The 22,257-nt window shown below is 40.4% G+C and overlaps 2 protein-coding genes across 8 annotated transcripts in view; both read left to right on the plus strand.

Annotated features, from left to right (window-relative positions):
* Positions 1-7,306, plus strand: part of mbnl3 (muscleblind-like splicing regulator 3) — a 38,018-nt gene extending 30,712 nt beyond the window's left edge. For 4 of the 7 annotated variants that reach the window (XM_040015249.1, XM_040015251.1, XM_040015250.1 and 1 more), the window contains one exon: positions 615-7,306. In XM_040015249.1, the coding sequence (XP_039871183.1) occupies positions 615-757 (143 nt within the window). In that variant the 3' untranslated portion in view covers positions 758-7,306. The remainder of the gene's footprint in view (positions 1-614) is intronic. The other 3 variants (XM_040015253.1, XM_040015254.1, XM_040015255.1) reach the window with 3 other exon arrangements.
* Positions 7,307-9,378: 2,072 nt separating this feature from the next.
* On the plus strand, positions 9,379-16,321 carry rap2c (RAP2C, member of RAS oncogene family). Its single transcript, XM_040016056.1, has 3 exons — positions 9,379-10,339; positions 10,984-11,269; positions 15,000-16,321. Exons 1-2 carry the CDS (start codon positions 10,067-10,069, stop codon positions 11,260-11,262), a joined length of 552 nt encoding a protein of 183 aa, XP_039871990.1. The 5' UTR covers positions 9,379-10,066; the 3' UTR covers positions 11,263-11,269; positions 15,000-16,321.
* Positions 16,322-22,257: the final 5,936 nt, after the last annotated feature.

Genomic DNA, 22,257 nt, shown 5'->3' on the forward strand with positions numbered 1-22,257 from the left:
AGAGCGCTCTAAAATCCTTTGACTGGTGGTGTTTGCTGCTTTTTGTTGTTTACTCACAGCTGAAACAGAAGTCCGTTTGCTTTGATTTTTACGAAACATGATGGGGATTTTTAATTTCAAAACCAGCAGGAAAAACTGTTTCACATTTAAGATGAAATCACATGTGGCTCGACTCTACTATGCAGCTTTAATGGAATTTACCTGAAATGAACTAAATTTGCATTCTTTCGGTTTACCAGCATCATACCAGGCCATGATTTTGAACTAACCTGCTGCTACTATGGATGAGTGCATAACTAGTCGACTAGGTATCACAGATTTTGTAAACTTTCGTTCCTGAGATGTTACACCCAACCCTCTCTCTTTTTGACGTGAAGATTCAAACAAGCAAAGGTGTAAAGTGAGGTGATAACACGCATTCGGCATTAACATCTATAAAAACAACCTCAGTGCTAACTTGACTATTTGCTTTGCCCATAATTTTAAAAGATCATTATAATTAAGCACAGATATCAGTATAAAATAATCTGCTACAGAGGTTTGCCTGCATATGTTTGTGTCTGTAAGAACTCACAGCTCCTCCTCCTCCTCTTCCCCCCCTCTCTCTCTTCCAGTAGACCCCTCAGAGCTTCTGACTTCAGATCCGGTGGAGCTCCAGTGCATTCCCATGGAAACCCATTTCTGCCCCGTCCCCAAACTGCTGGTGGCAGCTCCTGTGGCACTAAACTCAGTAAGCCTTTCCCGAAACCCCAGTTAAAGTCCCATAAACCCCGAGCACTGCAGCAAACATGTGCCTCGCCCACAGTGCACACCGACTGATATCATGTTGTGAACGTAAGAGAGCTGCGATGGTTCATGCAATACAGACCTGGACGTATTACCGTTGCTTTAAAGCAGCCACCCTGATGCATACTGACTCGATCGGGGCAAGCAATAGAGCTCCCTCGTCCTTACAGCCATACATGCCCACACCTTAAAAGTGCAGCACATGTGCGCACACATAAACACACACACACACACACATATATATTCAAGACTAAATGCCCTTTATGGGTCGGAGCCATCACATGAGGCCACCCAACACATTTGACTGTTCCAAAGTAAGAAACTCTGAGAAGTTCATTGTAGAAAATTCAGACGGACCAGCTGCCGGTCTCCAACCATGACGGGCTGTCAAAGTGAAAGAGTGTTTCATATCATGTCACGTTTACGTTTCGAGATGAGTGGAAATGTGACGTTTGTGTTGTACGACGTGTACCGCTCAGTCTGTCATCATGGTCTCATTTTGCCCGGTGATACGTCAGTAAGGGGTTGTTGTTCATTTGTTTGTGCCTTTGATTTTTTCTGCTCAGCTGCAGAGGAGACTTAGTGTCCCAAAAATAATTCAAAGAAGAATTAGTTACGTAAATAGAGTGTATTAGCCTGTAGCTGCTATTGGGATAAAGTCTACTGGTTACAGCAAATGCCTCTTAAAATGTATATTAGAGTTTCCTAAATGCAATGAATGATTCGCCCCCCCTGTTTTATTGAAAAATGTAGACTGGGTGAAAGTAACTTAGTATGTAATTACTTCTTATAAAGAAGATGGGATGAGGGATATCTTTAGGATGTGTTAAATAAACTGCCTTAAAGCAGCTGAGGTCATGTTCTCTATGTAAGGGCCCCTCTCTGTATAGTACTCTCCAGTAATAGACCAGACAGCTCCAATCGTCAAAACTGATAAACCTGAGCTGTGAAGTTTCTTGAATCGTGATTTCCGATCAGTGATTGTGTTTCTTTTGTGATGGGTAGCTGTGTAACGACTAAAAAAGGAAAGGTTCATCCTGTTTCCTCTGTGATTTGAAACCTGAACACTCTTTGAAACCGATTCTGTGTGTGTTCAGCTCGCCTGTAAATGCCACTTAAACTTTTACACCTGATGTCAGTTATTGCACAAGATGGAAGCGAGATCGGTTTCCTTTTGTTGTGCCTAAAGTCTGCGGTATATGCAAGGAACTGCCCGTTTAATGCAATATCTGGATAAATCCTCCAAATAAATGTTTCCCTCTCTAATGCAGAGATGTATTTCAAAAGGCTGTTTGTTTAATGTGGCTTTTGGACTAAATAAGTGGCACAAGATTTTTATGTTTTATGGTTCTGCAGGGAGAAAGCTTCGAACTTGAAAATGTCCTGTCTGACTTTAAAATGTCATGTCTTTCTACTGCTGTCCTGTTTGTCAAAAATGACGAGACTCTAAATATTCTTATAACCAGAATCAAGTTGTAGAAAAGGATGAACAATTCTCATGCTTGATGTCTGATGGTGAAAAAAAAATTTGGGGGGGACTTTCAAGTGTGTAAGGAATTGCTTTGTAGGTGTATACAAAAAAATGAACTTAACAGCTTTGGAAACTGGGCTGAAATCACTTATATCCAAATTCAAATGTGCCTCTTTCAAGTCTCCTCAAACAAAACTGTCAGTACACTGTAAGACCAGACCAGTGCTCAAAGACAGATGTGTTATTTGGTACATTATTATAATATGAAATCACATTTGTATCAGTTTCTTCTCTGAGACAGCTGTGCTGTCTTACTGTCAATGTAAGGAAATAAATCAGAGAGTTGTGTGCATACATACGTGTGTCAGAAAAGACGATGGATCACATATTTGGTTAGATGTAAATGCTGCAGATATTACACATCTCCCATTGAACATTATTCATTTTAAATAATGTTAATGTGTCGTGAATGTATCTAATGCAAAAACTTTACACATGCCCTTCTAAAAGACAGGCATGCTGAAATGTAATGGTTCACTCTATATAGACTATTTCAGAGGTCACATACTGTAGGTACCATGATGAAACTGTGTTAAGACATATTAAAGTATGTGTATTGTTATATAGATTTATATTTAATGTTAATGGGTGGTGTGACTACTTTTAGAAATATCTTTCACTGTCAGAAAAGGTAGAGCAGACTGCTGTACTCTTTGAAGTACAAATGTACACAATTCAGGTACATTTCAGTACCATTTATTGCTAGTCAGTTTTTCTACCCCTACCCTCTGTAGTATCCAAAGCACTATAAACAAAGCATATTCTCATTAGGCAGAAAGTCAGCATGCTACCTTTTTTCTCACATGTATTTCCCTTGTCCCAGTACTGCAGCCCTGATTCTGTTAACTTTTGGTGTGGAAAGGCTTTGTGGAGACATAACTGTGCAGAAAACCCACCCAGCCAGAGCTGCAAGTTCAGCACCAGGTATAATCCTGGGATTAACCCTCATTTTGGGCGTGTAAAAGCTTTTCCCTCCTGACCACCTAAATGCCCCGAATGGCGTATTTGTGGCAGTTTAAGAAAAAGTACACATATCTGCTTACTTTTTTTTTAAAGACAGAAGATCTGAGCTGCTCTTATGTTTCTGTGCTAATACTAAGCTGGAAAGAGCTGCTAGTTAACACAGAGAAAAGGCCAGCACACCTTAATAAACAGTTGTGCAAAAACAACCGCATTACACATCGTGACTGCTTGTGAACAGTGAGGTTGCCAGGCAACCAGCAATATAACCCAGATGGATTGTAAACTGTCCATGAAGAAATAATTACAGGAGGAAAACATCTATAAAACTACAGAGTGCCCTCTTTATATCCATTTTAAAGATTAAATGTGCAGTCTTGCATGGAAGGTGTTTACACCTTTTAGATAACTAAAAGTTAGCTTTTGGACAAACTGTGTAATGTTTGTAATAACTTAAGCCAACTTAAACAAGAATAGAGTGCCCTCTATAAGTGCGTTAACAGATATTATTGGATAATTTGTGCATCTGAAGTTGCTATTAAAGCACAAAAATGAGACAAAACAGTAGGTGGCTTTAGCTCTTATATAGTATATAAGTAAGTAAAGTTTATTTATAAAAGCACTTGTCACAGAAATGAAGTTATAAAGTGCTTGGCAAAAAATAGTGTAAAATAAATAAAAACTGTGAAAAATCACAATAAAATATAATAGAAAATGATAGACGTATAAGTAAATGTCATCTGCATAGAAACGATAAGAAACTTCTGAAAAACCCTGAATGATGCCAGCTACAGGAAGAAAGCAGAAAGAAAATAATAACTGGCTCAGGATTGAGCCTCGCATTTATCTGAGCCTTGCAGATAAATAAGAAGAAAGTTAGTCAAATGGAAACCGTAGGTCTACTAAGGAAAGTATCATGGTCGACAGTATCAGAGGCTGTGCTGAGGTCAAACAGACCGAGCAGAGAACAAATCCACAGATCCTCTACATCAGAAGCCATATGAAAGCATGTTGACTGAACAGCGAAAAGGTAGCCTAAAGTAAACGCTACTGAACTGGTCTACAAATATCAAGATGCATAACTATCTATTTCTGTGCTGTTTGTGTATTAAATAGCACATAATAAAAGCTAAAGCCAGTCTGTATTTTATCTCATGCAATGCTTTCATCCTAAAATGCTAAAACTGAGGTTTAAAATATCTATTTCAGTTTACATACTTTTAGAGGACACCTTATTTGTAATAACCTAATACCTGTTAATTTATCTGTGTAGCTCCACTTTGTATGGAAACAGGCTAGTGCCCCATACAGCTGATTTAAGCTTCATATTTACTATACAGACATAAGAGTGATATAAAATCTTGTGAATAAGTGTATCTCCCAAAATAGTTGAATAAAGTATTTTTTAAAGTATAGCTGACTTTTTATCTGCATGGTGGATCAAACAGTATGTAGGCTCATAGCTGTCTCTATGAACCTGATGATCAGAATGTCCAGACAGGTCCCTTTTTCTAAAGACTAGCTTCGTCCAGCCAATCCCCTCCTTAAGTGACCCTACCCCTAACATCAGTATGCCTTCACTGTCCAGCTGGAAAAACAGAATACTTGATTAATAAACTGTGCCTCTCGAGGGCATTTGAGGTTTTTAAATACATTTAAATGTATCTATTAAGGCTCAAGAGTGTATTAATTTGAGGATTGTGGAGCACCATGAGTAAAAAAAAAATACAAACAATGTTTTTACCTCTTAATTTTGTTCCCTCATTCATTCTCTTGTACTTGATTACCTTTGGGCCTGGTTGTAATTTTTTTTTTCCCACACGGTCCTGAATCATAACTGTTCAACGTGTGCAGAGCTCTGATCTTCGCTGTCCTGTGATCAGATCCTTCAGCATGTGGACACAGTTAACTCAGTCCTGAGAATACAAACAAAGGGCCTTAATCCTCGATCATATGTCACAGATGTGTATGAAAATGTAATAAATGTAAGATTTTTTTTTCTGACATAAAAAAAAAAAACGCGGCATGAAAATAATAATAACAATAATGACAACAAAAAAAAATCATTTATATGTAGTTAATAGTTTGTGTAGACCAATATGAAAAACATTATGATATGAAAATCGTTTGTACACAATGATGGAGTCATTGTTAATGGTAATAGTTGCTGTTGCTATGGCAACAAAATGACAACATGGCTACCTTTTTATTATCCTAATAGTGATTTTTTTTCCACAATAATTGAGATGACATACAGCACTAACCTATCCGAAAAGGGAATGTCTAATTATTAGTTTGTCTTGTTGCAACGTGATTGAAAAAACTTTAATCCTTGTAATATCCAAAGGTCCTTAGGGGAGGTCAGCCGTTTATTTTGTTTTGTTTATTTGACGTTCATTTTATATTTAGGTTTTTTTCTTCTTGTACATGGTGTTTTTGAGAAATAGGAATGAACTCTGGCTTTTAGAGCAAACATCTGTCAGGGAGGTAAAGAGACCCTTGGACTAACTGGAAGATCTTTTTTCTGTGGAGGCGAGCGGTTTTTGCCGTTTGCCTCCTACAGACCGAGAGATCTGGCTCAGGTTTTGGCCAAGAAGGTGGTCTCGAGGTCTCTTACTGCCCAGCTGTGCTGGGTGATGTCGATCCTCACTGAGGTGTATACGAATGTGTGATGTTCACCTTGTTTGCACTTATGTACATAACTATGTCAGAATACTCAAAATTTATTTTGAATAAATACAGATAAAAGAGTCAATTAAAAAAAATCTAATCAATATATTGTTAACGATATGTCTATTGTTTTCTTACATCTGCCCTTTTGTTTGTTGCTAGAGCCCTGTTCTTTGCTAAGCATGGCACTGCCTAGCTGTAAACTACAAATGATTTGCTTTATAAAGCTATTTTTTTTTTCAGTTCACTTCAGTTGATTGATCCTCTGTGGTTTAATAATATGCGACCCTGACATCAAACAGGAGAGGTGGATCATATGTAAGAACCTAATCTGAGCAGATGACATGCAGACACATTCCTCTCTCCAGTAAAGCACCGAAATAAAGCACAGAGTAGCTCCATCTGCAGGCTGGAAAAAACAAAATAGGAGCCGATATTAAATCTGACCACAGAGGAACAGAGATTTAAATTCTCCTTCATCTCTGTCATTTTGTAATTTTTTTAAACTCTCCTGTTTCTTGTCATTAACCAAAACAACAATAAATCTGAAATCTCCTCAGGATTTTAGACTAAATTGCAAACAAACGGCTTTTCCAATATTTTCCTCTCCCAGCAGCAGCAGCAGCATCCTCACATGACTCTGGTTCTGCTGATTTGAACATGTGATCCTCTTTATTTGCCCCCAAAGCCAGCGATTTTGTTGCCATGGCACTTCTCCTAGTGTTGAACTGACTGAGTCATCCTGGAGAATCGGTTCACAGCCCTCTGACTGTTGAATATTGACTTCAAAGAGTTTGTGAGCAGGGACGGGTCTCTGAACGACGTGTACCCACAACTCACCAAAGCGTCTCTACTGACTCACCAGCTCCCCTCATCATTACTGTCCCAGTTTAAGTACATGCTGTGGGTTTTAAATCACTGTATTGTTACGATTCATTTTAGTTGTGATTGTGCCTTTAATGTGCAAACTGGACTTTTAGGTTCTACATCTCAATGACTAAAACCGCCACGTGAACTGAGCGTGTGCCAATCATATCAATTTAATTACATCCTCTGTTGAGTCCACAACTTATTTTTTAAATTGGGTACAATCGCCGACTGAACGACACCCCCGTGGAAGATGATGAGGGCCAAAGACTGTTCAGGACTAAGCCATAAAAAACTCTGACACTCTTGGGCAGACTTGAACGTGACTGCTGTTTCTTTGTTTCACTCTGTTTTCTGCTTGTGGTGCTTGTATGTGCTGCTGTGCTACATGCCAATATATTTTGCAGTGTATAGCTAATTATGAGTAAGTTACTGTGCCTATGATGAGTTCTGCAATTTCTGTTTGACCTTAAATAAAACACTTCATTGTGATCCTCTTGTGTGTTTTTTCTTTTTGTCTCTTTCATTGCAGACATACACATACAGCAAAAGAAGTATACAAACCACAACGTACACCCTGAACATCTGGTAATGCCCCTAAATGTGCATATATGGCCTTAAAGGACCCCTTTATGCAACAACTGTTAATAACTAAGACTACAATAACACACATGCATCTCAGGGGCTTATCTGTATATAAAGTGTTTTGGCACCCGGGAAAGACCTTTTAACCTTTCACAAAAGAGAAATCAGGTCATTGGGATCAAGATGAAAATATTATGGGGTTAAATTTATTCAAGCATAGGGTATAGACACACTGGACATTTTGTTAGGTACACCTTGCCAGTACTGGGAACTGGAAACATTCCTCAGAAATGTTGTAGCTTCAAATCGTGGCCTCAGTTTCCTGTTCTTAGCTGACAATACTGGCACCTGATGTGGACTTCTGCTGCTGCAGCTCATCTGGGTTCACAGATGCTCTTCCTCCTTGGTTGTAACGAATTACTGTTGACCCTTATCAGCTTGACATAGTCTCGCCATTCTCCTCTGACCTCAGGTATCGACAAGGCATTTTCCCTCAGAAAACCATGCTCTGTAAACCCTGTGATTGTGTGGGAAAATCCCACTAGATCCACAGTTTCTGAAATACTCAGACCATCCCATTCATGCCATTTTCAAAGCCCCTTAAATCACAATTCTTCCCTATTTTGATGCTCAATTTGAACTCAACATGTCAATACACTGAGTTGCTGCCATGTTATTGGCTGATTAAATATTTGTGTTGATTGAGGAGTTTAAAGGCATACCTAAAGATCTGCCCAACAACATATAGTTTAAATCAATAAAATAGTCTATAGCTCAATAAAATTAAATAAAACAGGATCAAACAATTATCTTAATTATCTAAAAAATAAATTAACTCAAATATAATGAGGTAATATGACTATGCATTACAATAAAAAATGCAAAATGGCTTACTAAAGACAGTATGGCAAAAACCAGATGAAATTAAAGTTTCTTAGATAACAGAGTGCAAAGTGTGATGAATGATGCAGTTTTGAAATTAACTGCACTGTAGAGAGTCACTGTCTTCAGTATGCAGAATTAATCTGAATTAGCAGACCACTAACTTAATCTATTGCAGTTAAAAGCACTATAGTAAAGCTATTCAGAGAACTTCACCCAAATATAAATATAAAAACAGGAATCGAAACTGCTCTCAGAGGAAGTGAGGATGACCAGCTTCCTTATGCTGCTGATGTAAGACTGCAACCTCTGAGTGTGACATCCTCAGTAACACGGAGAAATGGTCAAGATGGACCTGCAGCTGATTCATTTTGTGGCTGTTTCTTTATACAAATTCTTCCTTCATATAACGGCAACATTGTGATTGCACATTAAACCACTCTTTGCTCACAACGTCCAGTCTTGGTGTTTTTCACATTGTGAACTAACCCACACTTATGCATCAGTGAAGCTAATCCCCTGGAGGATAGTGTGTAACTGCGGGAAAATAAATGAAACCACTTCATGTGACAACAATCTGCTCATTTAGATAACTTGTGTGAATAAGATAGGTCTGCATGATAAATCGCTAAATATGTAGGTTAGCAATTATCATTATTATTATTGTTGTGTATTCAACTAAACTGTAATAAAAACTGAAATGTAACAAACTGTCTATTGTGTGTGGACATAAAACTAGCTCATCACTTGTTTGAATGACTCAAACGTCAGTGTAAAACTTTTTTTTTTTAAATTGTCATCTGAAAATGGTCAGGTACAAGGACTGGACTGAAAATGAGTGAAAAGGAAAAAAGATTTTCTTCAAAAAGCCTGGAGAGGGCGCATTTTAAAAAAAAAACTAATTTAAAGGAATAAGGGGTGGCTCAAGGCATTTGCACAGTACTGTATTTAAATAAATAAATAAATATCAAGGAAAGAACATGATCAAGTCCCCGCGACCCAGAATTGGCTAAGTGGAAAACCTGGATGGATGTTAGAAACGAAAAATCGTAATTTTCTGTAACGCTTTTCTGTGCTTTTATTATGAAAACCGTCGCAGCGGAAGTCTGATTCTCGTTAGCGGAAACAGGTTGTTAGCTCCAGGAAATCAGATGGTTGAAAAAAAAGCCTTTCTTTCTGAAGCAGAACCCACCCTGTACACAGTCACATATATACCGGATCAGTAATAAACTGTAGCCAATGGACGGTGGGATTATAACACTGAGTCTGCGTCGATAACGGGCCCGGTTGCTAGGGCGCCGGGCTGGGCCGGAACCAGAACCAGGCCCGGACTAAGGGAAGGACGCAGTCAACGCTGCGGCGATACCGGCGGGCTGCTGTGGGGACTGTCATGCGGTTTGGGGTGAGGGTCTAATGTGTACCACCGTGACCTGCCGTCAGTAGACAACAAGTTCACTGACCAACGCCGGCGCTTGTGGTGAATCACATCGATCTAACGACTGAAAGCGCGAGGATGGCACAGCGGGAATTCAGCCAGGCGCGAGCTAGCTTTAACGCTAGCTAACGCCGGAGTTGCCGGACATCAACTTTTACTGTCTCACTAGCTGGAAAACGTAGAAAAACCCAAGTATGAGCGGTTGAACTGTTTATGTGAATGAGGGGGGTTATTGTATGTTGTCTAACTTTTGTGGCTTCTCTCGTTAGCTCTTGTAAAGGCCTGATAAATGTTTGTGGAGCGAGTATAGCAGTCGTTAGCTGCTGAGTTAGCCCGCCTTGACCGCCCCAATGAAAGAATACAAAGTTGTCGTGCTGGGCAGCGGCGGCGTCGGGAAATCCGCGCTCACCGTGCAGTTTGTCACCGGCACTTTTATCGAGAAATATGACCCGACCATCGAGGACTTCTACCGGAAGGAGATCGAGGTGGACTCGTCGCCCTCCGTGCTGGAGATCCTGGACACGGCGGGGACGGAGCAGTTCGCGTCCATGAGAGACCTGTACATCAAGAACGGACAGGGCTTCATCCTGGTCTACAGCCTGGTCAACCAGCAGTCTTTCCAGGTACCCCAGATGCACCACACACACCTGAAATCTGCAACCGTATGTGGTTAATCAGGCTGTGATTCATACTTCTCATGCAGGGAATGCTACAAGCCACATTATCGAGATTAAAATGGGAAGGCTAGGGCTCATTTGGACCCCCAATATCTCCATATAGCACTCATTTGTTGAAGGATGGCACCACACAGAAAACAAACAGTGCATAAGAAAGCTTAGATAACTATGAACCAGGTCTACTAAAGAAAATAGTCATCCCACGTCCTGATATTTTAGAGCCTTCAATATTAGCACTCGGTATTTAATGGATAATTACTTTTGAAGTACCAATAAATAAAAGTGCTTTAACTAGATGTGAAAAGAAGTTTTGGCCTTCCCAAAAGGAAATGTTTAGCAACCTTAAAATAGATATTTGCATATTTCCAAAACTTTCATGAAAATTCACGAATGTCTGCTGGGTAAAACAAAGCTTTATCTCAACAATGTGACCAGTTTTGAGCCAGAAAAATCGTAATTAAATGTTTGCATCGTGAAGAAATTGTGCCTGTTGAGAAATAACCAAAGTTCGCATCTGCTTGATGATTCATTTTTTGTTTTGTTTTTTAAATTTCAATATCTCACACTTCTTATTTTTCTCAATCTTTAAGGACATCAGACCAATGCGAGACCAAATAGTGCGAGTGAAGCGCTTTGAGAAGGTGCCGCTGATTCTGGTTGGTAACAAAGTCGACCTGGAGTCTGAGCGTGAGGTTGCCGGATCAGATGGACGGGCTTTGGCTCAAGAGTGGGGCTGCCCTTTTATCGAAACCTCTGCCAAGAGCAAGACGATGGTGGATGAGCTGTTTGCAGAGATTGTCCGGCAGATGAATTACTCCTCGCTGCCAGAGAAGCAGGAACAGTGCTGCACAGCCTGCGTGGTACAGTGAGGAAAAGGTAGGGACATCATCTAGCAGGGCTGTACCCATGCTCTGGACACACAGCACAGTTGGCCCCTTACTATTTTTACGAAATGTGATAAAATGTCCCTGTAGAGACGGTTCACAAGACTGTGTGGTGTTTTGAGCGCAGTGTGAGGGAGAGAGAGATTCGGCTGGAAGTGAGAAAGAAGAGTGGGTGGTGCTGCTCTGGGCAAACTGTTTGGTTTATCTTGTTATCATAAGATCGCAGAAAGTATGCAGCATGAAGAATGCAACTGTCTGAATGCTCAGGGCCGGGAGGAAGAGCAGGGGGCAATGAAGCAGATGGTCCTATGAAGCGAGTCGCAGAAAGAGGAAAATGTGACATCCTGAAAAATAATTTATGTTCCAAAACAGGAAGTTCAGTTTAGATTCTGTGAGAGATGCAACCGCGGTTTAAAACCCACCAGCCTTTTAAATCTTATACAGCTGTAGGATTCTCGCCGGTCATTTAGTCTCAAATTAAAACAAGAAAATAAAGATGGCTGCTTTAAAAATTCTGAGTGCTAAACCTTTAATCATTACTCTGTTAATTCATTGTCATCTTATGGTGATATATGAGGTTGATTCTCCATCAGTACCTTTAATTTGGACTTTTAAGTTGTTTTTAACTAATGATGACATCTGTGAAGTTCAGGATCCAAAATGTGTCAGATAATCAATAATAAGTAATCCTTAAACCCTTTGGATTTTCTTTGAGTCCATCAACACGGTAGATTACGTTTTTTGAAGTACTTCACATTTTCACGCTAGAAGTAAACACAGAACAAAACATACAGCTGAGTTTAATAGATGCTTCTGTAGACAGCAGGCACAGATGTGCGTTCCAAATTTTTGAGTTAAGACTGGAACGATATCTGATCCAGTTATTAGATCAGTGGATCCCCAGCTCAGTGTTTTAAAAAAAAAAATCCCAGTGAGCCAACAGATCAGACATTTTAATTTATTACGTATTTATAAATTAAAATGTCTGATCTGTTGGCTCACTGGGATTTTTTTATATATTATATACTGCTAGCTAAATGCACAACAGTATCATAAATGCGTTTTGGGGCATAAATAAATGTAGTAAAATAAATGATGCGCCTCTCTTGAGAATGCTGCAGATATTGTTACTACTGTAGAAAGAGAGTGCCTGCTGTTGTCATTCTGCAGCAAAGTTAAGAAATTGCCAGATCAAACAAAATTTGATATTAGATAACCCAAGTAAAAACAAAATAGAGTTTTTTATTATGGGAAAAGATCTATCCAAAATCACGAATTAACTGTGATTAATTCACAGGGGGTAAGTTCAGTTTCACTAGTACACCCTACCAGACATGTTGAATCAGGAAATCACTTAACGAGAACATGTCTAACAAAGTGAAGTAGGCTAAATTAACTCAAAAAGCAACACATCGTGCTGTGAGTTAAAGAAACTCAAACTGATTAGAAACATTGACATCTCTTAGTATGGAAAGAGTTAAAAAGCAATTTCTAAGGCTTTGGAACTCCACTGAATCATGTTGAGAGTCATAATCCATAAATATAGAGAACTGCAGTGCACATTACCAGCAGTGGATGACCTACCAAAATTACTCCCAAGAGTGCATCAACAACTCATCCAAGAGGTCACAAAAGAACTCAGAACATCTAAAGAACTTTAGGCCTCACTTCCTGCAATAAATGTCAGAGTTCATGATTCAGAAATAAGAAAGAGACAAAAGCCACCGATGAACAAAACAAACCCAAAGGCTTGATTTGTGTTTGGCTAAAAACAAATGTGAGCTTAAAATATTTCTGTTACATTAGGTGGAGAACTAACACAGCATTTCATAAAAAGAACATTGTATCAACAGCCAAACATGGTGGTGGTAATGTGATGCTTTGGGGCTGCTTTGCTGCTTCAGGACTTGGATGACTTGATGTAATTGATGGAACTATGAACTCTGCTCGCTACAAAAACAGAAACAAAAAAACCTGAAGAATATCCTGCCATCAGATCATGCTTTGAAGCTCAAAATCATTTGGGTTTTAAATTGGGATGGGAATTGAGAACCTTTTCCCAGTATTTCAGTTTCTTGCCTGCCAATTAAGCCCGGCTTATTGTCCATTCATTAGGATAGGGATTTGTGCTGATGCGTGGGACTGTAGCCTGAGGTTTATGTTGTTAAATGGTAATTATGAGATGGTATGTTTCAGGTCATTTTACTGAGAAACGCGAAAGTAATGTGTCAAATTACTTCCTCAAAGTGTTCTGCATAATATATGTAATACATTATTTGTTTTTAATGTCCACCAACACATCAAAGACAGGAAAAGCCTCCAACATGCACAAACATTTAACCACACAGCACTATCAGTAAGAATTGAATCGATAAGGAATCAATCAGTAAATGATATGGATAATGGAATCTGAATCACTAAATTCTTATCAATTCCCATCCCTGGTTATGCAGCAGCACAATGAGATAAGTCCACCTCTGAATGGGCTTAAATCAAATTGAGATGCTTTGGTATGACCTTAGACTATTTATACTTGAAACCCTCAAAAAGTATTAGTGAATTAAAATAGTTCTGTAAAGAAGAGTGGGCCAGAATTCCTCCAAAGGGATATGAAAGACTCAATGCCAGTTATGGCAAACACTTGATTGCAGTTCTTGCTGTGACTAGCTCTTATAATTAGAGGACAATTACGTTTTCACATGGGGTCAGGTAGTTTGGGTTAGTTTTCCATAATATATGAAATCATTAAAAGCTGCTATTTGTATTTTACTTGGGTTATCTTTTTCCAATATTAACATTTGTTTGATGACCTGAAACCTGTAAATGTGGAAAAAAGAAAGAAGAGAAGAGAGAGCAGGGGCAAATACTTTTTCTCAGTACTGTAACTTCACTGTAACCTTTAAGCATCAGTTGCAAGCTTTACGAATTTCCTTTCCTTAAACCGCAAAACTCAGTAATTTAAAAATAAAACATCGAGCATTACCGCGTACACAGTAAACACAACTCAAAATACCGCCATGTGAGTATCAGTTTTTATCCACAACTTGATTTTATCACACAAACCGTAGCGTTCCTTAAACATCGTTCTGTTTGGGCATTGACCTGCAGGAGGATGTAACCCTGCGTGTATTACAAATAAAGAAGAAATATACCTAAGAACAGTAAATACTGTTGCACTCCAGGATTCAAATTAGTTTAAGAAAGTAGGTTAATAAGCTACATGAGCAAATTTAATTATGTTTAAACAAAAATAATCCAGTATGAAGGCAGCCATTTTGGGTCCAGCAGGCTGCAGTACACTGGAAGAAATTCACTGGACAGTAATCCAAACAGTTTTTTTGTTTTCTTGTTTTTGTGTTTTTTATTGTGCACAGAGTTTTTAAGTTTGAGAGAAAACCATTTTCTTTATGCACCTCGGACATGGAATACTTTATGCCATATCCTTAGTGGATTTAAAGCATCATAAGGATTGTTAGTAAGGAGACGTTTGCCGTCGATGACTTTTAGTTGTACATTTTGTCTGAGCAGCAGTCCAGAAACCAGGGAAGCTTTAGTTTACCGTTACATATGGCAGAGAAAAGCATAAAAAACTGTTAAATAATCCAAACATGACTCTGACTTGTATTTGAAAATAATAACTTTGACATGCTTTGATCTTAAAAATCATTGCGTTTAACTTCACAAACCCTGAGCTAATGGCCTCCTGTGTTTCTGTTTCACAGACTCATCATTTGTCTGGATCCACCTCAAGCTTTTCGATGATCCGTTAACCCGGGCACAACCTGACTTCAACCCTGCTGATTAAAAACTTACCGCAGCTGGCAAAGTTTCTGCTTGAGGTGGTTTCTGACTTCCTGTCTCAGAGCATCTGACAGGAAAGACGTCGGTCCTATTTTTGATATCATAACTGTTAGAAGATGTTTCTGCTGCAACCTCAACGGCCTTCGCGATGACCCGGGATCAAGTTGGACTGACTGACTTTTACGAACGGCCACCTGTGAATTCGTCTTTTCGGGTTTTTTGTTTTGTTTTGTTTTTTATGTGTGTGTGGTTTTTTTTTTTTTTCTTCTGAAATATCCCTGAAAGCAGGAGTGTTGTGAGGTTGCAGCATCTTTTTAAAGCTGCTTAAATCATTACTATATACTTTAATATTCCTTGTATTATGTCTCAAGTTTGGAATTTGAAAAAATTATTTCATATTATTGGAGCATTTTCACTTTTAAGCATGCTTACTTCAGCCAGTTTCCCATCCTGGTGTACTGTGCTGATCTTATTTTGAAAATCTTATTCCGTAAAACTGACACAAATTAAAGTAACGTGAGGTTTTTTTGTTTTTGTTTTTTTTAGCTCAGCAGGGTGAATAACTGTATTAAACCAGTGATGCTTATTTTTAATTTTTCAGTAGTGTGAGGCAGTGAAACTCATCTGAAAGCACGCACGCTCAAAAGTGAAAATGTTTTTTACCGCTAATTCAACTTGAAGTGATGTGGATGAGCCATTTTGCTGTTTTCAGTCTCTACAAGGTGTGACTTGCGTGGACGCCGGTCTTCCATTTTCAGCTTTCTTGAGGGCAGTTTTTTATTTTGTTATTTTATTCTATTGGAGGGAGGGGGGAACGACTGCAGGAAGTTCAGCGTGCATATTTGTGTTTGACTCCATGACGCGTGTCACTTTAAATATTCAGAGACGCCGATTCCTTATCATTTAGAAAAAAATAACTTCCTCTGAAATGTGGATTAATAAGAAGTTCTGACACAGTTAATCAGATTTTACTTTGTATTCTTCTTTTTCTTATAGTAACCTATTTATTAAGAGCTAATGACACGGGCTAGCCAGTTTTAAACTTATACTAGTTATTTGCTTTCTGTGCATTTTTGGGATACATGCTATGTTGTATCTTTGTTTTGAAGCTAAGAATTTAACAGAGCCTTAAGATATCTGTTGCACCCCGTTTGGCCTCATATTTCTTTTGTTTGTTTGTTTTTTTTTTCCCCCTGGAAGATAACATTTGTCATCATTTGGTAATAAACATGCTGGAATCTGCTTTTGTGATGTGACACAAATTTCGTCTTTTACTTGACTAAATAACCCTGATTTGATCATTTATACACTAGGGTAAACAAGTCATTGCTGAATTATTAAATTCACCAGCAGTCCATAATGTAATTGGTGGGTTTATTTTAATAATTTAATTAAATTCTCAACAAAACTATTAGATTTACAAAAAATGTACATTTTAGTTAGTGATGTAAGTATTTGATCACCTTGTAAGACGTGATTTGGTGCTTTGTTGTCAGATGTGTCATGCATATTTGGTATAAAATATGGACATAGCGTGCGTGAACCACTGCATAATTTTGAGCCAGAGGTTACCATTAACTGGGTATTTATTATTTAATTAGTGCTAATTTCACTCATCAAAACTGGAGAATAATTTCTTGCGTGATCTGTACTTCCCAGGAAGCTGTAATGTTAGTCAGATAATCCAGAAATGATCCAAAAGGCACCAACAGCACACAAACAGTAAAGAGGTCCAGTTTAATGGCTCAAAATAGTAGCTGAGGCCTAGCAGACCCCAATCTGATCCAACTGCCTGTGTCAGGACATGCAGCTGTGATGAATGGGAGAATTATCCACAGAGGCCAGGCTGTAAAATTAGGCATATTAACATGGGAGTCTCTTTTGGAGTCGCCCTCAAGTGGCCAGTAGAGGAACTGCAGTTTCTCTTCCTCATTCCAGCTGTCAAGCATGGTGGTGGAGGGGTGATGATCTGGACTTATTTTCCAGCCACAGGCCCTGGGCATCTTTTAGTCACTGAGTCAGCTCAATGAACTCTACATAAAAGTATGCTCAAATGAGTCAAATGTGAGGACATCTGACAGATAAGCTTGGCCGAAGTTGGGTCATGCAATAGGTCAGTGATCCCAATCACACTAGCAAATCTACATTAGAATGGCTGAAATGGAAAGCAAGCACTGCACAGAGACACCTTTATTTTTTTCACATGACTGCTTATATACACAGAAAGATGGAGTTTAATTTTCTTGACTTATGAAAGTAACAAGAAATATTAAGGATGGTTTGTTTCCCTAAAGGAGAACTAAGAGCTTAAGATCTCCTCAGTTCTGCTGTGAGGACAGTTCATACTATGTGAAAGGTGCACGGTACCTGAAATCAGCTCTACCGAGGTTTCCCAGCAATATCTGGGGTTTGCAGTCAACGTGAAAAAAATGGGCCTTGGGTCCTCTTTACTGCACCTTGATACATAAATGTGTGCATGCAGGTTTTAACACCATACCTGACATGTGCACCAATAAGGCCCACACAACAACTTTTGTGATGTTTCTGGTAAATGAGCAAGAAGAGTTCCAACTTTTAATCGTCTAAAAATAAACACTGCCAGTAATAGGCGACACTTTCCATTTCCTTGTTAATGTGTTTGTTTTTTCGTGCACCAGCCTGGCAGTTTGTTATCTGTGTGTGCGCGTGCGCACCATTTGCAGAGTTTTTTTTTTCTTGCAGATTTCACACATGATGGTGCTGCAACTTCCCACACAGCAGAAAACTGGCTCATCTTCATTGCTACTGCTATTTGGCTGTCAGGTGGAGCTGTTGGGTGCACACTGAATCTGCATCCTGCACTGAGCTGGCAGATGCTTCAGCTGCTGTGTGGGGTCGCTGATGTCTCACAATCAGCAGGCTCATCTCAGCTCTTCAAGGAAACTAAAGTCCCGTTTTCCTGCTGAGTTTATCTCAATCTGCACTGTGAGTACAGCAAAAAACACCACATCAGCCTACAGGGAACAGGAGTGTGTCATCATAAATGAAAACATGATTACCACAAACAAAGTGAGTCTTTTAAATTCACCGAATGAGAAACAAGTTCAACTGTGACCATCTAAATCAGAATTTTCGTCTTTCCACCCACATCAGATGTGCATCATGGAAGAAAAGAGTCTGAAGTTTAGGTGCTACGACCTGAAAAGTGTTATTGCTTCTGGATTTAAAAGAAGCATGAATTGGTTAAAAAGGTCCTGAGCAGATGTGAGAGGATTTTGTGGTTGTTTAGCTTCACAGAAAACTAGCAAAAACCGTAAACTTTTAGGTCACTAAATACAGCACGATTTATGCAGTACACATGAGATCTCAAAGTGTGGACTCCTGGATGTCTCTTGACCTTCAGCTCCTTGATGCTGCTGCTCGTCACTTTATGCTGGTGCCCTGATGCCTCTGCAGAGCTTTGTCACCACATTTGCTGCTCTACACCTGCATGCCCCAGGTACAGGAAGTCTTTACACCACAGGCCGCCCACACTTTGATGCTTTACATTGCAGGAGAGTCTACTTGGCATAAATTGTCGCTGGCACTGGTTTTTAATGTCAGTGATGTTTCGGTTGATGTCAGCCTACTTGTTAAGTCTAATTGTTGGTTGTTTGTCATTATGCTTCTTAAATTTGTAAGGTCTTAGTTCAATCTATAGGATCAAGACATTCCTTTGTCCCTGACCACCTCTCCAGCCACTCTGTGCGGGGGGAGGATTATTACACATCCCCTGTTTGAAGTTTGGTAAGCTTCCTGCCCTTTGTATGGCTTCACTGTGTTATCTATGGTGAACCATACATTGGGTGTGGGGGAGACTACCCTCTTTATGACCAGGATGTTGTAGAAACAGTTATGATCAGGAAGACACACACACACATACACACACACACACATATACATACAGTGCCTTGTCTTTGTAACCAAGGGGGGTTTACGAGGGGAGGTACTACTGTTTATTGTGAACGTTTTCAATAAAAGGCAGCGAGAGGAGGCCGTCGTCGGGGTCATTCGTAATGAGATTCGAAGTGCGTTTCTTGCAAGTAAATCGATCGATCGCTGACTGTCTTGTTTTCTTCATGATGAATAAGTCTCTAAACCAGCGGAGCCTGTGGAAACACAGACCCAACACTACTCATAACTTGGTAAATGTTTGTGAGCAAATTATTCAAAGCATGAATGCCCTTCCTATGTCATTATACTTCTTTTTCTGCTTTTCTGAGGCTTCGTGACCCCCCCATGCCCACCTTTTTTGTCAATTAAAATGTCCATGTAACTACAATCCACCAACCAAGGCAGAGATCACCAAAGCCATCAAGTCCTTGAACAATGGAAAGGCACCGGGGCCTGACAGCATCGTTCCAGAAGCTCTCAGGGCAGACGTGGCAGCAGCAGTGGAGATGCTGCATCCTCTCTCAGTGAAGATATGGGAACAGGAGCAAGTGCCTTCTGACTGGAAGCTTGGGTACCTGGTGAAGCTCCCAAAGAAAGGCAATCTATCCCAGTTTGGCAACTGGCGAGGAATTATGCTGCTGTCCATCCCCAGCAAGGTGTTGACCAGAATCATCTTGGAGAGACTGCAGGAGGCATTGGACAAGAGACTGAGATCAGAGCAGGCAGGATTTAGACAAGACAGATCATGTACAGACCACATCGCCACTCTGCGCATCATCATCGAGCAGTTTATCGAATGGCAGTCTCCCTTGTACACAATCTTCGTCGACTTTGAAAAAGCCTTTGACAGGGAGACCATTTGGAAACTGATGCAACACTACGGAATCCCACAGAAGCGCATCAACATAATCCAAGAGCTATACGAAGACAAGTCCTGCCAGATCATCCACAACTGAAAACTGGCCAACCACTTCGCAGTGAAAAACGAAGTGAGGCAAGGCTGCATGCAGTCACCGACGAGCTTCCTGATCGTCATGGACTGGATCAAGAGAAGAACCACAGAGGGCAGCAATACCGGTATCCAGTGGACCTTCACCAAACAGCTGGAGGACCTGGATTTTGCAGATGACGTCAGCCTTCTGTCCCATAAGCAGCAACATGCACAGTCCAAGCTTACTCGGCTCGGTGAAGAGGCAGAAAAGACCGTCCTGAAGATTAACGTCAGAAAAACAGAGGTGATGCGGCTGAACAACCGACAAAAACATCCACAGCAGCTACAGGGAGAAGACTTAATGGGAACTGACCGCGTTGTCTACCTAGGAAGCATAGTCAACAGTGATGGCAGTGCAGATGAAGATGTTAGGAGCTGGATCAACAAAGCAAGGCTTGCATTCAACATCCTGCAACCCATCTGGAACTCCAAAGCCTTATCTCAGCGCAGCAAGATCCGCATCTTCAACACCAATGTGAAAGCAGTCCTCCTGTATGGGTCCGAGACATGGCGGGTGACCAACACCATTACCAGTAAGATACAGATCTTCATCAACAAGTGCTTGCGACACATCCTCAACATCAGATGGCCTGAGAAGATCTCGAACACAGACCTGTGGAAGAGAACCAGACAGAACCCAGTTGGTCATGACATCAAGAAGAGAAAATGGGGCCGGATTGGCCACAAAATTCGAAAAACCTTTCGACAACGTCACAAGGGTTAGGGGAACCCACAAAGAAAAAGGAAAGTGGGGAGACCCAAACAGACGTGGAGAAGATCTGTCGAGAATGAAGTAAAGGCCGCTGGAATGGCCCCTTCAAGTGACCAAGTGGAGTTATTTATGAACAAAGCCTGTATATTCATACGTCTTTGTGTTATTTTTAACCAATAAACATTATTCCTGTCACGTAAATTTGACTATTTGCCCTACAATGTCCCATAAAAAGTACAACATATTTACAGGAATTGGCCCACTGAAGTGGAAATATACAGTACTGTATGAGAATTTGATGGTTGTCGTTGCAGCATGGACAGCTTTGAGCCCAGCCGTGTTGTTGGTGCCGTGTCTGTGAAAGAGACCTGGCAGGGCTCACTGTAAAGCCACAGTGAAGTAAATGGACAGCAGCTTTTCATCATTAGTAGTCCAGGTGTGCCTGCAGCTACCAGTCCTGCATTCATTATGATGCTACACAATGAGTGTGTGCTGAGCTTTCAGGAGCTTGTTCAGGTGTGGCCAGCTGGTGCTTAATCCGTTTGCACTGATGTTTAATCAGATTTCACAACAACCCCTTTGACCTGTCACAGGAAAAACACAGCTGAAACAAAAACAAATGACTCAGCCTTCCAGCCAGAGTTCACCTGGTAACAACCCAGCACGTTATCATTTAAACCAGAACTACAAACCAGCTCTTACTGGACTGTCGTGAAGATATTAAAGGCAGGATGATAATTAACTTCCTCCAGTTAAACAGTGACAAAACTGAGGCTATCATCTTTGGTCCTATCAAATCTAGGAGTGCTTTTGACAGCAATTTAGGTAATCTCATCCCATATTTAAAGTCTCATGGAAAAGACCTGGGTATTATTTTTCATCCGGGGCTTTGCTTTGACAAACAAATTTGTTCCGTTGTCAAAAAATAGCTGCTATCAGTTAAAAACCATTAGCAAACTCAAATCTTTCCTTCTTTAAATGATCTGGAAACAGTCATCCATGCCTTTATTACTTCACATCTGAATTAATGTATCCATCCATCCATCTTCATCCGCTTTATCCGAGGCCGGGTCGCGGGGACAGCAGCCTAAGCAGAGAGGCCCAGACCTCCCTCTCCCCAGCCACCTCCTCCAGTTTATCCGGGGGAACACCAAGGCATTCCCAGGCCAGCCGAGAGATATAATCTCTCCAGCATGTCCTGGGTCTGCCCCGGGGCCTCCTCCTGGTGGGACATGCCCGGAACACCTCACCCAGGAGGCGCCCAGGAGGCATCCTTGTCAGATGCCCGAACCACCTCAGCTGGCTCCTTTCGATGTGGAGCAGCAGCGGCTCTACTCTGAGCCCCTCCCGGATGGCCGAACTTCTCACCCTATCTCTAAGGGAGAGGCCAGCCACCCTTCGGAGGAAGCTCATTTCTGAATTAATGCAACTCTTTAAAATGTGAGCACATCACTCCAGTCTTGGCCTCGCTACACTGGCTGTCTGTCTATTTAAAAATTCACTTTAATATCACACTGATTGTTTTTAGGGCTCTTAATAAACAAGCCCGGCTTATATTACCTTC

Source organism: Simochromis diagramma, unplaced genomic scaffold, assembly GCF_900408965.1.
Source record: "Simochromis diagramma unplaced genomic scaffold, fSimDia1.1 OVJJ01000685.1, whole genome shotgun sequence".
Taxonomy (NCBI): Eukaryota; Metazoa; Chordata; class Actinopteri; order Cichliformes; family Cichlidae; genus Simochromis; species Simochromis diagramma.